General features: G+C 54.4%; 1 protein-coding gene across 8 annotated transcripts in view; it reads left to right on the top strand.

Annotated features, from left to right (window-relative positions):
• DUSP8 (dual specificity phosphatase 8) overlaps nt 1-16,720 on the top strand; it is a 46,274-nt gene that overhangs the window by 13,893 nt on the left and 15,661 nt on the right. For 6 of the 8 annotated variants that reach the window (XM_031505058.3, XM_031505059.3, XM_085581529.1 and 3 more), the window contains exons 2-3: nt 224-629; nt 6,970-7,108. In XM_031505058.3, the coding sequence (XP_031360918.2) occupies nt 399-629; nt 6,970-7,108 (370 nt within the window). In that variant the 5' untranslated portion in view covers nt 224-398. Of the gene's footprint in view, nt 1-223; nt 630-6,969; nt 7,109-7,143; nt 15,812-16,085; nt 16,278-16,720 lie in introns of those variants that run through there. The other 2 variants (XM_085581531.1, XM_085581530.1) reach the window with 2 other exon arrangements.

A 16,720-nucleotide genomic window follows, 5' to 3' on the forward strand; every position in this document is an offset into this window, starting at 1 on the left:
TTCAAAGAGCAATTAGACAAATTTATGAAAGAAAGTTCTGCTGAGGGCTATTAAATACATAGAGAAAACTTCTGGCTTGGGCAGCTCTGGAGACACACATGGCATCAGGCTGGGAGAACAAACCTCCAAAGTGTGGCTTGGTGCACCCCTAGGTTCTTCTGAAGACATCCAGATATCGTCCTGCCTAGCTGATGGGTTGTCATCTCCTTTCTTCTCTTTCCAGGCTCAGCACAATGAGTTGGCATTCTGGGCATTAGCAGCGTGAGGAGAATAGGACGGGTGCTGCCCTGCTCGCCCCTCACCCCTCGCTCATTCCCCTTGGGGAGACGGGTGCTGGCGTCCCTGCCCTGCCCTTCCACCCCTTGCTCCCCACTTGCCATAGAGGGGACTGGCCCGTTATGGCTGGGGACAGGCTCCCACGCAAGGTGATGGATCCCAAGAAGCTGGCCAGCCTCCTGAGGAACGGAGCGGAGGGCACCCTGGTCATCGACAGCCGCTCCTTCGTGGAGTACAACTCCTGGCACGTCCTCAGCTCCGTCAACATCTGCTGCTCCAAGCTTGTCAAGAGAAGGCTCCAGCAGGACAAGGTCTCCATCACGGAGCTCATCCAGCCTGCCTCCAAGATGAAGGTAAGGGATCTGACCCTCACCTTTCCTGGTGGGTGCTCTCACCCTCTTCCCTTGTGGGATGCAGATTGGCCTAAGGGATCCTTCCCCTCCATCCCTTGACCCTAGGTATCTGCCGGCATCTCTTTGACACCCGTTGGAGAACTAAAGTGTGAGCTCATTTGGCCTCAGGGCTGTCCTTGGGAACCTGTTCATTGCCCTCACCCCACTGACTTGGCTCCCTGCTTCAGGAGCCCTCCCCAAGCAAGTCTAACAGGTATATCAGCTTTAGGACTTGTCTTATGACAGCAAACAACCCCCCAAAGCCTTCCTGGAGCTGTAAACTTAATCCCCTGCTAAAAACTCTTCCCCTCCCCTCTGTCATCTCTAACTCCATTCAGGGACATGTAATCCTCCTCCCCTGTGACGCCAGAAGCTCTTATCCGGTGTCATGGCATATTATCTCTCCCAGGCTTCTCTCTATCGCTCCTGGTTAAATAACAGAGGTGGCTCTGAGCCACGGAGCTGGGCTGGAGCGCCGGCCGGAGCAGTGCCGGGTGTCCCGGCACTGCCGTGGGCCAGGTCGTGCCCTCCGCGGAGGCTGCCGGAGGGATGCTCCGGGTGGTTCCGCGATGCTGCCGGAGGGATGCTCCGGGTGGTTCCGCGATGCTGCCGGAGGGATGCTCCGGGGGATTCCGAGATGCTGCCGGAGGGATGCTCCGGTGGGTGCCGAGATGCTGCCGGAAGACTGCCCCGGTGGGTGCCGTAGTGGCCACGGGACGAGCCCGAGGATGCTTCACCATCCAAAGGGTGACTTGCCATCACAGCCCTGCCAGTTCGCTCCCACCGTGCCCCCACTCCCGCCTTGTAATTTTATGGCAAAGCGAGGGTAATTCAGGCGATTAATCAAATGCTGGGCCCAGCTGGAGCCATCTGCGTGGTGTGTCCCCCCCGCCCCGCCACCCCGAGAAGCCACCGCTGTCCGCATTGGCTGGCGGTGACATCACCCCGCGGGATCAAGGGGACTGGCGGCGCGGGGGGGCCGGCCTCTCGCCAATCTGCTTCGGGGATGCTCTGGGCTGGGCGATTTGGAGGGGATTGCAGAGACTGATTCCTGAACGGCTTTAGCTGCTCTTAAATCCCCCGGAGAATAAAGCAGAATAATCAGTTTTTCGCAAGCTGCGAGGAGAGCGGAGCGGCCGCCCTCCTCCCGGCGAGGGTCACCTCTGCAGTGGCCGCTGTCACGTGGAGCGGCAGCAGCAGAACGAGCGATGCGCAAGGGGGATGGAAGAAGAGGAGGGTGATAGGGAAGGGGGAAGCGTGGAAGAGTTAACATCAGCTGATGCCATCCGCCTGCAAACCTGCAGCTCGCCAGCTGCAGTGGAGCAGTGGGCTCCCAAAGGGGCCGGCTGGTCCTTCCTGGCATTCCCTGCTCTGTCCCCATAGAAGGAGCGTAGAAGGATCGTTTTCTCTCGGCTCCTGGATCATTGCATAATGGTCCACGTACGGGCTGGGGATGTGGCTGTAACCAGGGATGCTAGGGGAAGAGGAGAGAGGCGTTGCCGTCGCCTTTAATTCCTATTTGCTTTTCTTTTGCTTACGGCTGAAATCCCTCCTGGCACATCCATGGGCAGGAGGCTTCATGTCCCCGATTCTGCTGCTGCTCTGCACAGCCCCTTGCCGTGCCCACCGCTTGCTGGTTCTCCCAACACGTGCAGCTCAGGAATTTATTAAATGTCAGGACACCCTTGAGAGGTTAAGCCACTTGTCCTGGGAAGCTAGAATCAGGGGACTGGGAGGGGATCATTGCGGTATTCTCATCTGGCATAAAGCCGGGGTGGTGCCTGTGGCTTGGGCTGTCCAAGCCTTTCTGTGCATGCACTTGTGTGTTTGCGTTTTGGGGTGATGAACTCTTTTCTCGCCCTTTTTCCTTCTCCCCACCTCCCATTTCAGCCGGCCTGTATTTTGGGACTCTGAGAAATCAGTGCGAGCTGCTGCCTCAGCAGAGGTGCGCAGATCCTCAGAAAGCCGATGCAGACCCCTGTGTCATTTCCCTGCCTCCTCTGCCTCCCCCAGCCCTGCCGTGCCCCTGGCTCCCCGGTGCTGGGGGCGGGGGGCACGGCTGGCGTGGGGAGCAGATGGCAGGAAGGGTGACATCAGTAGCGCGATTGTCCGGCCCCATTATTCCTCCTGACGGGCCTCCCGCCCTCCTCCTGTTTCCTGCTCCCGGCCGGCCAGGCTGCCGAGACAAAGGCGGATGGCAGCGACGGGGGCTGCCCGGGCAGCCCAAGGGCAGCCGCGGCTCCTCGCCTCGTCCCGCGGCTCCTCGCCTCCAGCAAAGAGAGTGGGACCGGCTCATCCCATCCCAGCCATTCTCAGCGTGGGGTTCGCCTCCTGATACAGCGCAAAGCATTCGGGCAAACCCCACCTGGCCGCCCACGCCGCCCCTCCTGCCTGCGTGCTGATAGCGGGGGGTGGGAGAATTTGTCTAATTTGCTTTTCCCAGTGCTTACTCTCTCCTTTTCCGTATTGCAGTTAAGGAAGGGTACCGTTAGCAGTGCTTCTGTGGGCTGCAGTTTGGAGTGATGCTGTGAAATAACAGCAGCTCCTGGCTTTTTTTTAGAGCAAGGAGAGGAAAGGACCGTTTGGGAGGAAAGAAGAAATGGAGACATTTAAAATCCCTTTATTTTTTTCAATGAATTATGCCTATTATCTTATGATTGTGGCAGCTGCCGTAGCCACTGCTCTCCAAGCCCTGGTGTGGACTATCTTCCTCCCATGGTGCCTAATCTGGGAAAAGCTGCAGCAGCAATTCCTCTTGCAGTCATTTCCCTCCACACAGAAATGGTACCAACATAACTGCTTCTGGTTGGTTTTGAACCCTTCTCCCAGTGCTGGCAATAGTAAACTCTAACAATAATAAATTCCGGTAACAACTGGAATGATTCAGCTCCTCAGTGCAGTTTGGAGACCCGAGGTTATGGGAAATTCCTGCTTGGGTTATTCACTAGCATTTCTTTAGGGAAATATTGAAAATTTTACTTCTTCAAGATCCCCCTGGAAAGTCCACCTCTCAACCACTTCTCACTTCCTGAAATGGAGCAATCTCCAGAGCAACTACAGCCGTGCTTTGAGGCAAGACAAGGGTCTCTTCAGGTGATGGGAATATTTATTTCTTTGCATTAGGAGCTTGGCTCTGCAAGCAGCTGTTTTGCTTGAGGGAAAGCCGGGGCTTATTTTTGAGCCGTGTGCCTGGCTGTTCTTTATGTTGATGGAAGCCCTGTTATTTCAGTGGGGTGATTCACTGTGTTTTGAAACAATACGTGACTGAGATGTCAGTAGTAATTGGGGTAATAATAATAGCTCACTCTTATCTTAGCCTGGATCACCTGTAGAGCATCATTATCACTGCTTGGCAGCTGGGGAGAGACAGAGCTGGGACCTGAGCTGTGTTAACCACGCAGTGCTGGGGACTGATGTCCATGTGGGAGTTACCTCCAGCCAGAGATGGCGACAATGGTCGAGGCACAGGGCTTGGCACAAAGGCAATGAATCGATGGTCTCAGCTGGGTTTTGGTTGTAGCTGTTGGCTAGGTGGTCCTGGCTCCTGGCTGGTCATACCCCATACCCCTCCAGCCAGGATTTTAGCAGGGGGGAAGTTTGTTCCTGGGGAGCTGCTCTGGGACACCTCCAGCACTGGAGTGGGCCAGCAGCTTTTCAAAGGCATGAATGGGTTTGCAAGCCCCACCCAACATCTATCTAGAGCCAAAAGACTTGCTTCATCTTGGCCCTCCTGTCGCTTGCTAGATGGATGTGGGGACCCTGTTTGGAGAGTGATGCCTGGGGTTACTTCAGGAGTCTTGGGGTGACAGCAACCCACATGGAAGTGTGGCTTCTCAGAAGGATACCTCTGTTGTCAGTTATGTCCATGCCCTATGCCAGCACCTGGCAGAAGCAGGAATCTACTATGGGGTGTCTCTTCAGCTTTATCCTCCTCCTCTGCCCCAGTTAGCTTTTAGCCTCCCTATGTTTAAAGCCAGGGCACGAGATTAATGGGAGACCCATGTGTTTGGTTAAATGTCTGTGTCTTATTTCCCTTTTTGGTTAAATGTCTGTGTCTTATTTCCCTTTGTTGTGAGAAGCCAGAATGCCAGTGCATCCTTTTATGTTCCATGAGGGCTCCTCAGGACCTTCCTGCAGGTATCCTCACCCCAGCAAGCCAGGTATTTATTTTCTGCAGCCAGGTCATGCAAGGCCAGCACTCGATTGGCATTTACATTGAGTGAAACCTTATAACTTTAATAAGATGTAAACCGTGTTGCACATCTCTGCTGTCGCTCAGCAACCCTGAAGTAATGGCCCAAACAAAGCCTTCCCGTGTGGAGGGAACACTAAATCCTATTGTGGGATAACACTGCTCAGCCAGAGCTGGTATCTCTCCTGCAGCCTCCTCAGCCTGGACTGTGCAGCTAGGATGAGCCCCTGCCCCACCACAGAGGGGTAATTTTGGGGAAAGATGTTTTTGCTGGCATGGGCCTTCAGGGTGAGAAATGGGTCTTTGGGATGTGCTAGGGAGCCTTGAAAGGCTAGGCAGCTGCAGAGGACTGGTAGGTTCCTGGTTTTGAATCAGCTTGTCAGCCACGGTGTTTCCCTCCAGCTGTGCTTGGACGACCTCCCACAAAACTCCTGCATCAGGATTGGCTGAGAAAAAGATGCTGGAGTAGATCCTCATCTGGCTTATCTCAGGTGGCTTCAGTCATTTTTCAGTGTCTTATTTTCTAATTCCCATGTCCTTTTCTCTTCCCTCTTATCCTGCCCTGTCATGCCTTCTGTCATCCTGCTGAGCCATGGGGCCAGTTTTGCCTTCCAGTCCCTGGAGCCAGGCTGGGGACAGGTGGGTGCTTTGAGCCCCCTCCTCGTGCACAGCTGTGCGTGGTGCCCCGACGGGGATCTCCGTGGTGCGGGGCTGTCCTTCCGCTGCGGCGCGGAGATGTGATGAGCTCAGCTAAATCAGTGCTCCCTGCAGTTTTATTTGGATGGTGCTCACGTTGCTGAACAGGGAAGCACCTGCAGCAGGGTGTGAAAGCAGCATTCATAATGACAGCAACCCTGAGCGAAACTGCTCTGTGGTGAGATAGGGCTTGGCAGTGAGACAGCAAAATGAGGCGGGTGTCCATGAGTGGTACCTTGCTCAAGGGGTCTCTTAAAGACATTTTGGATAGGGCTTGGCACAGGGTGGCCAATGGGCAGCTCCACCATTCCCTGCTGAGAAGAGAGCAGCTTGCACACATTCCCTCCTTCCCTGCTTGCTGCTGCCTTCCCCTCCTCCCATGATGTGATGGATGTGCCTTACCCCTCCGGCTGGAAGGGCAGGTGCTCTCAGGGCAGGTGTGTGCCATACACCCAGCTCTTCAGCAGAGGAGCTAAGCCATGCCTCTGTGAGGATTTTTATCTCTTTTTGGTGCATGGACCTTCGGGTAGGTGTGGGAGTGATTGGCTGTGCCTTGAGTGCTCTCATTGCAATCCAGTCATCACCAGGCATGGGGGGACTCCTGCCTGCAGGTCATCCCACCATCTCACCTGCCCCAGTTTATCCCTGCAGGGATGGGAAGCGAGGTGCAGTTTGTGGCATGTAAAATCACATGAGAGCAGCCCAGGAGCTCCTTCCGCTCTTCCCAGTTTATCCTTGCAGTGTGCAGGCTCCAGCACACATTACAAAAGGAAGAAAGAGCATCACCCAGAACATCCATTAAGCAAAAGAAGAGATTTTCCCTTTCCTTCAGCCCTTAGGGGTGATCTGCAGGTTTGGGGTGAGGTGCAGTGCCTATAGAGGTGTTACTGTGCTTAGGTATGGTGTCCCCAGGCTGAGCCATGAAGAGCTGTTGGTCCAGTCCCCACTGACTCCAGCCACAGTACAAGGGCTGTGCTGGGAGCACCCCTGCCTGCAGAACCACTTCCAAATCCCTGTGTTCTTGTCCCTGTGACAGCAACCAGGCTGAGGAGCAGTATCCAAGGGCGAAAATTGGCTGGGGAGGAAGTCGTGGATGAAGTTAAGTAACAGCAAGCTGAGGGTGGGCGATGGGGAGGAGTGACCCTCTTTTGGGTGGGATGCTCAAAAGCACTTGTAGTTGGTAAGAGTGCACCAGTGGGCACCTCTCCTGACACATTCAGTTGTAGCCATGGAGCACAGTCCCAGCCTGGCTGGACACTCCATTTGGTGGTCAAAACCAGCTTGTGGAAATGGTGTGGAGCTGGAATTTCCTGCTTGTGTCACCACTAAATTCAGCTTTGTTTCCCATGGTGCTGTGGAATCCTCAGTGCTCAGCCCATTTCTCTGATGCCCATTTTTTGCCACTCCCTGCAGGTGGAGGCAGAGGACCACCAGGATGTGGTGGTCTACGACCAGAGCACGCGGGACGTCACCGGCTTGGCTGCTGACAGCTTCCTCTCCATCCTCCTGGGCAAGTTGGACAGCTGCTTCCACAGCGTCTCCATCCTCACAGGTAGGAGCCCTGGGTGACCAATCCAAGGGTACTCATGCCCTTAGCCTGGAGTGATGGAGCTGTGGCCATCCATGTCCATGTGCACCCACTTCCCTGGCCACCAGTGGCTGTGGTGGAGGAAGGCAGCCCTGCATGCAGGCTGAGGAGCCTCAGCCCACGATGGCATCACTGGGTCTTCCCCGTGCCTTTGTTCTTGCACTGCCCATCTCCTCGCCGCTGCACCCAGCAGCCAGGGTGAATGAAAGAGGAGGGTACAGAGGAGGTGTGGTGGCATGGATCCAGCCATCCAAAAGCTGCCCTTTGTTCTCCCATCCCTGTGTTGCTTCATCCCTGGTCAATGTGCCAAGTACCAGACCTGGTTCAGGCACTCTGCTCCCTCTTGCTGCTGTTAAAGGGAGGGCAGGAGAAGAAATCCATGGATGTACTGGAAAGGAGAAGGATGGCAGGGGCAGAGGGTCATCACTGAGTGAGTCAGGGTCTGCTGGAGATGATGCTCTCTGGGCACAAATGTGCAGGCTGCCCTAATTACAGCTCTTCTGCAGTGAGGCAGGTGATTGATAAATGAAAAGCTCCGACCCAGCAGAGGAGAAGAGATAGGCAGGGAACTGCCTGAGGGAGAGCTGAAGATGCCTTTGATTCCCCTTGGCTGGGACAGCCGGGAATCTGCCTACCTTTGAGCTTTCTGCCCATGGATGAGTGGGCAGGCACTGCCCCGTGTGGCCCCATAGTCCCACTGAGCTCAGCCACACTCCTAAACAGTGCCAAAAGTAGAGATGGGAACCACCTCTGTCCCTCAAGCCTGTCCTCATCCTGTTTTGGGGCTGAGGCAGAGGGTACCAACCTCTGTGCCCTGGGACACCACGGGGATGGAGGCAACTGCCACACCTGCAGAGTAACAGACCCTGGGGAAGGGTCATTGTGGGGGGAAGGTAGCAGGGGTAAGTAACATTCAGGGAGCCCTGCCCATGCAAGGCAGGGGTAAGTGCTGTTGAATTAGAGCACCTGCATTGTGACGGGGAGAACAGATCAGAGAAACAGTGGGATTAAACCCCCCAGCCCTGGGTTCTACCAACAAAACCAAGCAGGGATTACATGAAATCATGTTAAAACTAATTATTGTGGCCTGGGTTGCAGGAGCTCTGCTGAGGCCCATGCTGGAGGATGCCTCCCTGAGCTGGCTATGGCGGTCCCTGGCCTGTCTCAGTTGCTGTGCCTGCAGTTCCAAGGTTGCTCTGGCATAAACTAGGGCACAGCTTGGCATATGGTGCAGAAGAAGGAAACGGTAGATTCACTTGCATCTGGGAAGGAACTTGCTTAGTCATGGGGATGGGTCAGGAAATAGCCTTGGTGGTGTGATCCTGGCACCCTCTAACCTGCTGCCACTTTCCCAGGGCTGGGTGAGGAGCAGTGCTGTGTGCTGGCTGCAAACTCCTGCCCTTCCCCACCGATTTAGGAAGAGGGGATCTCTCCTCCTGGAGCTGAACAGGGCTGTGTGAGGTGGCCCTGAAAACCCCAGAGCCTTTTTCTGCCTTAAAGCAAATGGAGGCCTGGGGGAGCCTTGTAGTGCCAGTGTCCCCCAGCTGCATGCACAGCATGCACCAGCAGCATGCCACCCCCTCAGCCATCAGCATGCCACCACCAAGCCCCTGCCAGCACACCTCCTGTCTCCTGCTTGGGCACATGCCTCCTCCATCATCAGGACAGCCATCTCCATCCTCCTGGGCTGCAGGAGCCCCAAGCAGGAGTGTGGCTAGGCACCAAGAAAAGCTCAAGACTCCCAAATTAAAAGCGCAGCAGGGCTTCAACCTTATGTGGAACAAGGGCCACCAGCAGGGGGAAAAAACTGGAGCTGAAATGTAGAACACTGGGTCATGGCGGCGTGTTTCACATGGAAATCATGATTGGAATGGCTGTGCAGAGCATCCAGGGGAGGCTGGGCACGCTTGCTGACAGGCACAGCTTCCTCCTGCCTGTGCTGTGGGCAGCAGTGGGCTGGTGTAGAGACAGCTCTGGAGTGCTTGGGGGGTCTGAGGCAGGATGTGTGAGTGGGCCTGACCTGAACTCTTGCCCTTGTGGGGTTTAACCCCTTAGTCTGTCCACTCCAGCCTCAAGCACCTTGTCCAGCCCCAACCCATTTGGTGTCTCAGAAGAAGTGCCAGAGTTCTCCTTGGAGGTGCCTTGTGACCCCAGTGGGTTAGCAATCCCAAAATTGGGAAAATTTCAGCCTGTCCCTTATGGATGCCATTACCTCAGGGAGGCTGTCCTGAGGGTCCCCAGTTCAGTGTGGTAGCCCTGCACAGCCCCTCTGTGCTGCCCAGCTCTCTCAGCCCCAGCAGATGCTTGGATCTGTGCCTCCCTGTCCCCATCTCATGCAAACACCAGGCTTGGCTGTTCCTGCTCACCTCCAGGCCACCAACCTTCTGACCCTTAAAACAGCTGATGGAGGCTGATGGGTGAGGACAGGGGAGCTGGGGGTGGCAGGACTGGTGCCAGGGACTTCTAAAGGGTTAACAGCCCAGAAGCAGCGATTCCAGTGGCTGGCAGGGAAGAATCTTAGTCAATTATTCCCAGTCTTGGAAATCATCAGCTTCTCTTCTTTTTTCTTTTTTTTTCTTTTCTTTTCTCTTTTTTTTTTTTTTTTTAATTGTGGAAGTATAAATAGTGCTGCTTGCTGCCCTCCATCCGTGGGAGCAGAAAGACTGTTGATTTATATGGTTTTCCTGACATCACATGAAGTGGTGGAAAACTGAATGGAGCCAACATTTTTCCTGCATTACGTAATGCCCCCTCCCTCCCAGCCCAGCTCTGCTATTCCTGCAGGAGCCTGACTGTTCTTTAACCTTTGTTTACTTCAGCACAAACCCTTGCTTTTTTGCTTTTTTTTCTGCTTTTTTTCCTTTTTTTTTTATTTTCTTTTAAATTTTGCCTTTTTTTTCCTCCCTTATTCTTCCCCTTTGCAATCACCCGCTTGGTTTTTATTAAGGGGCATTATCTGCTCATGAAGCAGCAGCAGCAGCAGCAGTCTGGCTCCATTGCTCCCTGACAGCTCCTGTGTGCCGGCTCTGGTATGGGAGCCTGTCCAGAGCTGTGTGTGGTGCTGAGCTTCACCAGCTCCTCTCCATTTGTCCAGCTGCAGCGGGCAGTGTGGAGATTTTCTTCTACTTCTCTTCAGTGGCTAAAAGCGACAGCTGAGGGCTTGGGATGCTGGTCCAGATGATGCTCAGTCACCCACCCTGTCCTTAGGCTGAGCACCAGGCTCCTCTCTCCCACGTTTGAAGCTGCGTGCCAGCTGGAGACAGAGCCAGGATGGCAGCATGGCCAGCAGTGGTGGTCCCACAGCCTTGGCTGCAGGGCTGGGGACCCCCCTTGCATAGCAGAGGCTCTTTTTGCTGGAGTTCCGTGTGCTGGGGGAGCTTCACCGCTGTGATATCGTGCTCCGACCTGAAACAGGCCCCTCAATTGCGTTCTGAACTCCAGTCATGAGCTTTTCATCTGGCTCGGGAGCGCGTGTGAGATCATCTTCAGCGCCCCCCTCCCCCTGCTTTTGTACCAATTCTTCAAGGAATGTTTAAATTTTCCAGTCCTGTTCTTTCTAAATTTGGAGCGTGTGTTTACTCCCAGGATTCGGAAAGAATGTAACAATATCATCAGCGACAAATCCCTCCCAGCCCTTCACTCGCCATCCTCCTCGGTGAGCGGGCTGGCCATGACCCAGGTCCTCTCCAGCCCGGAGGTGCCATGGCCATCCAGCACGGCTGCAGAGTTGGAACTGCATGGCTGCAGAGATTTTGGGGATTTTTTGGGGGAATCTACCAAAGACAGGTGCCGCAGGCAAAAAGAAGTAGCAAAAAAGGAAAGGGGATTTCCATTGCAGGATCTGACTTGGGCTGCCCAGGCATGAGTGGGTTTAGCACTGGAATTATTTTAGACACAAGGACTCAGAGATACATGATTTTAATTAAAAAAAAAAAAAATAAAAAAGGAAAAAAAAAAACAGAATGAAAGGTGGAAAGAAAAAACACTTTTTTTTTTCTGTATAGGGACATTCCTAAAAAGAGGTTAAACAACAGGGCGATTGAACATGGTTTTGTTCATCCTTGGCTGAAAATTCGGTAATGCTTTCTCGTGTCGTGTTGGTGAGAAGCCACATGCCAGCCACACATTCCCTTGCTGCTTGCTCCTCTTGAAACATACTGGGCTGGAGGTGTTCTGGAGGAAAAGAGAAGATGAATGAAAAAAGACAAGCTAGGCAGGTATGAAAGCAGGACAGAGGCAGGGCAGAGCAGAGAGGCTTGCCTTCAGTCCGAGTCTCAGAAGCTGGAGTGGCAGCATGTGTGTCCAAAGGTTGTCATGGCATATGCTGAAGATAAAAGCTTAGCAGGATCTAGAACCAGGATTGAGGTATCTTTATAAACTCAGTGTCAGGGAAAAAAAAAAAAAAACTAAGAAAGAAAATACCCCAAATACCCACATTTTGGTGACAGAATCACAGAATATTCTGAATTGGAAGGGATGCACAAGTATCAAGTCCAACTCTTAAGTGAATGATCCATACAGGAATCAAACCCTCAAACCCATGGGTGTCACTAGCACAATGCTCTAACCACGCTAGCAAATCTTAGGATTTATCAGTCAAAAGCTGTCTGATGGGAGTGGGGAGGCAGGACCTGAGTGCAGCTGGCAATTTGATGGTCATGTTCCTCATCACCCTCTCTGCACAGCATCACAATTTCACCTGTTGAGTTTGGGCTGTCAGGATGTCTGATGGAGACATAGCATGTGCAGAATGTCCCCTGACTCCAGCAGAGCCTCTACTCAGTGCAAGGGCCTGAAGGTGGCCTTGGAGGTCAAGCATTAGGACTGTTTCAGGTACCCTCAGTCTGTAATGTCTAAGAACACTTGGGGACTTACTGGCATGAATCCATCAGATGCACCTACAACATTTTCCTTTAAGTCTGATTACTGTCTCTGAACCTCCTGCAAGCACCCCTGTCCACCTGTGGCCATCTCCATCCCATAGCATATTGTGATGAACCTAAAGAAGCAGATGCTTAGCTGGCAGGAGTGTGGGTATGAATAAGGAGGGTATGGGAGTGGGATGAGACAGGAAAAAGAGTTCCCACAGGACTCTCAATTTCTTGCTTTTCCCAGACTTGGGAGTTTTGAAGAGCCAGCTTTGTAAATAACGTGAATGGAGATTCTGGTTGTTCTTCATCTAAAATTGCCCACATGATGGTCAGGAATGGAAGAAGGGTAAGAAGGGCTGTGCAGGAGCTTACATCCAGCTTTTCTTCAGGCTGTAGGTGGTGAGGTGCATGGGGATTACCTGTGGTGATGTTTTTCTTATGACTGTCCAGAGGACTGGAGGTAGTACACTGATACCAACCTAGAGGGAAAGGCATTTTTTTTTTTTTTTTAATCAAATGGGAATACCAGGGTTTGTGATTTTTACAATCTTGGAGGTTTAGGTAACTCTCTGAACCTCCATTCCTGTCATGCAAAACATCCCTGGAGGAGTTACTTCCTTTCCTACAGCAAAGCTATCTGGGACCACTTTAGCCAGGGCAGGACTGTGTTTTCTTGCCCTCTAGCCCCTCTTCAGTGGGTGCTGGCATCCAACTTCAGACACCCAGCCAGGGGAGTGCTCCCAGTCTCCTCAGTCCAAGGCACAGAGGCGGGGTAAGGTGCCCCCTTCTCACCCTGAAGCACAACCAGGAGATGCCTGGGAGGCTTTCGGCCCCGCGGGACCAGTGACTGCATCCCTGGGAGGGGTTAAGCCAGGTCATGTATGTGCAAGGCTGATTGTATTCCAGACCTATGCTCTAAACCTCCCTGTTTAGCAACGCTGTCGTCAGACAGCTTGTTTTCCCGATTCTATAATTACCCTGAGGAGCTTCCCCTCCCCCTCTGGCCATGTTTTTTAACCATTGGACCCAGAAAAGGCAAGCAAAGGGGTCAAAGGCAGAGTGGGCAGAGGAGAAGAGGAGTAGAGAGGAGCAGCCCTATGGTTGCTATGCCTTAGAAAACTGCTGTGTAGTTTCATTTCTCATTTCTGGAAGGTCAAGGGGAGGAAGGCAACTTCCCCAGTAAGAGATCCTGGCCACTGGCCACTGCCCAGTTAGTTTCCTTCCTTTTGAGAAATCTACCTCCCCTCATCCACCTCCCCCTTTTCGCTGGGCCTGTGCTGCGTGCTTGCAAAAGGTCGTCACTGGCAATTATTACCAGGTCCCAGTGCTGGGTGGAGAGAGGAACTGCTGGCCCTGCCCAGCTGGGCTTGTGCCAGGCTATAGGCACTGTCCTGACAGGGTATGTAGGTGCTGGACAGGGACTCATCCTGCTCCCTGCTCTTGCAGGAGGATTACATGAGTCTCTCCAACCCATTGCAGCAGATGTTTTTCCAGTGAGTGCTGTGGCAATGTGAAGTGAGGCTGACACGGGTGGGCATTTCTCCCTGGGTGATGCACCTCTTGTCTGATAAATAGGGGCTGGAGGCAGGATGGGTGATATCCTGGCCAGGAGGAGCACCTGGGAAAAAGTGACAAGGAGCAGCAGCTGATACATGGAATATATTTCTGCACTATGGATGTTGCCTTTTATCTCTCTGTTTGCCAGCTGCCCCCTGCCCCAGGTGCCAGCCCCTATACTGGTTTTGGCAAAAGGGTGCAGAAAATGGGGAGAGAGCAGAGAGGAGGATGCTGCCTGAGGAATGGTGGCTGCAGGTGGCATCTCCATGTGGCTGGACTTCACACTGGTGGAGGAAGGGGGCTGCTGGCTATCTGTGCTTGCTTGTCTTTTGCTGAGGATCAGAGGGGTGTGGGATGCTGGTAAGCCTCCTGCACTGAGATCTACTTGGTGGTGTCATGCCCAGCTTCCCACCTGGTCATCCCAGGAGCTCTGAACTGAAATCTCAGTCCAAACACATAATGAAGGACACTGGCATTACCAAAATAACTTGTGTGCAGGGCTGTTGGAAACCTGAGGGAGATGGACAGCCAAAGGGGCAGTGAGAAAAGGCAAACTTTGTTTTGTGCGTTTCTGGGTCAGGGGGAGGTTGAGTACTGCATCCCCTAATTCACTACATGCTTCCTGCAGCATCCCCCTTGCCCACTGCCCCTGAATGACCCAGTGACCCCGGTAGAGTGACTAGGTCCCTCCCAGTAGACCCCCAGCCACATCCACTGGAGCAGGTCACAGCTGGATCACCCACCAACACGGGTAGAGCACTGCTGGTGCAGTGGCAGTGGGACACAGAGGGTTCTCCACGCCTGGCAGGCGTTGGCACTGGCCACCAGCATCATGCGCCCTCTCTTGTAGTGACAGTGGTGGCAAATGTGGGGGACCACAGATCCCCCTGGGGACGTGCTGTGGTAGTCACTTCCCGAGCATGGCTTGTGGGGGAAGGCTGCTTCTCTCTTCCAGCCTAGTTGGAGCACGCTTTGAATTTTATCCAACCTCTGACCCACATCTGATAATAATCAAACCGTATTTGTTACAACAACAAGGCTCGTTAGGAGGCTGGCTCCGCTCGGGGTGGGGGGGAGGAGACAGCACTTAGTTAATGCCAATGACCTCATCTCATGTGATGTCATTCAAAGGAAAAACACTGAAGTCACTCACATATGGCTCAGCCTGGGGTTTTTCAGCCCATAAAGCTTCAGATTTTCAAAGGCACAATACATGCCCCCCCTTCTCTCCCCCGCTTACTATAATCCTGAATGATTTTCTGGAGGCCTGGGCTCAGAGCAATAAACTCGTAAGGAGCTGTGTGGAGATGTATTAAGGAGTTCTGCGGGTGGGAAGCGGGGGACGAGTAATTTTCTCCCCCAGAACAAATGCAAATAAGAAAATACATCACTCCCCACCTGCTTCAGAAGCCCCTAGAGATGGATAGACCTCCAGTGAGACCAGGAAAGGCTATTCCAACATGTCCCATCTTGCTGGAGTTTTGCACGTGAGAAGGCTTTGGCAGAGGGTACATATCCTCCAAACTGTGATCCTGCTTTGCTGGGACCAAGCAGATAACTCTATCTGACATGGTCACACACAGGTGTGAGCAGCCCAGTGCCAGCAGCCCCTTTTCCTGCCAGCTGTTGGGACCCATTCATTGTCAGCTTTTTGGGACCACTCCAGGAAGAGCATCCTCCTGGGTGATGCTCTCAGTGGAGACATTAAGGGACAAGATGAGCTCGTCATTAGAGACCTGCTGTCTTGTCCCCAGCTCTGTTCTGCACCAGAGAGCCCCGGAGAAGTTATTTAATCTTTTGTGGCTAGGGAAACTGAGATTGTGGCATTGCCCTGCCTGGTGCTGGGGTTCAGAGTTACACATCACTCAGGGGATACACGTTGGTCCTGTCAGGAGCTGCTGTGGGGAGGGGGTGCACCCGTGGAGTGCCTTCACGGTACGAGGAGCAGCAGGGAGCCGGGATGGAGTGAAGTGCTGCATCCCCGCTTCGTTGTGGGGGTTTGATCGCACACCGCCCTGGCAGGTGCTAAAATGAGGTGTGGGCATGAGCTTCCTCCCACCGCGTTCCCGTGCCCATATTAACTGCGCGGGGCCAAAGCCGGCGCGGTGCAGCGATCCATCTCCCGCCGCGGCCGCTCGCTGCGGGGGGCTTCGTGCAGGCGAGAAAATCGCGGTTGCGCCTTTAAGCGGGGAGCGGAGCATATGTCAGCCCGGCGTTGTGCTGCGTGTCTGTGTGCTGAGTAAGGAATGCGGCCGCATGCCTGACCCGTTAGCTATGAGCGCGGTACGGGCGCGCAGCGAGCGCGGCGGCGGATGGGGCGGCTGCTCCCGGGCTGAGCTCACTCGGGCTGGAGCGGGCGGCGAAGAGGGGGGCGGCCGGGGAAAGGGGGCTACGCCGAGCCCCCCTACCCCGCTCGGCTTTTTTTTAATGGTTTTTGTTTTTTCAGCCTGAAGGCTGGAGCCGGGGGGAGGCTGGCATTGCTCTGCTGTAGGGAGCTTTTTTGGTTTTTTTAGTATTTTGTTTGCCCGCCAGCTGTTGTTTGGCGACGGTGAGAGGTGCCCCCGCGAGCCGCAGCCCAGCTGCCTGGATGCCCGTGGATGTAATGATTGCTCCCTCCGAGGACCAGTTCTGGACAGACATGCGCGAGGGGCAGATGAAGCTGAAAATAAGGGTGCGGAGGATGAAGGAGAGCAGGGACAAGAGAGGTTTGTCAGCCGGCCCGGCGCCTTTCCTTCCGATGGGGACGGAGAGGGAAGAGGGGTCTGCGCCGCCGGAGCCCTGCTTTGCCCGGGGGCCGGAGATCGCCTTTGCCGAGTGGCCGGCGGGGAGCGGAGCGCGGTGCTGGCGGTACAAAGAGCGCAGGCAGCTGGCGAGCGGGGAGATGGAAGCGAGCGGGGAGCGTGCGGAGGGGAGCGGAGCGGAGCCGTGGCCGGTCCCCAGCTAGGGGCGATGTGCGCAGCGCTGGCGGAGGCGGCCGGGCTGGGACGGGAGCTGCGCGGAGAGGGCAGCTCCTTCAGGCAGGTGAGCGGCAGCCTGCAGCGGGCAGACGCATCTGCAGCGGCCGCGGCGCTAGGCAGCCCTCCCACCCCGTGCGGGGTCCGGTGAGACTGGCTGGCCGCGGGACCGCTCCGGGCTCCCCTGAACCTTT

The sequence above is a fragment of the Lonchura striata genome, chromosome 5, assembly GCF_050655825.1.
Source record: "Lonchura striata isolate lonStrDom1 chromosome 5, ASM5065582v1, whole genome shotgun sequence".
NCBI lineage: Eukaryota > Metazoa > Chordata > Aves > Passeriformes > Estrildidae > Lonchura > Lonchura striata.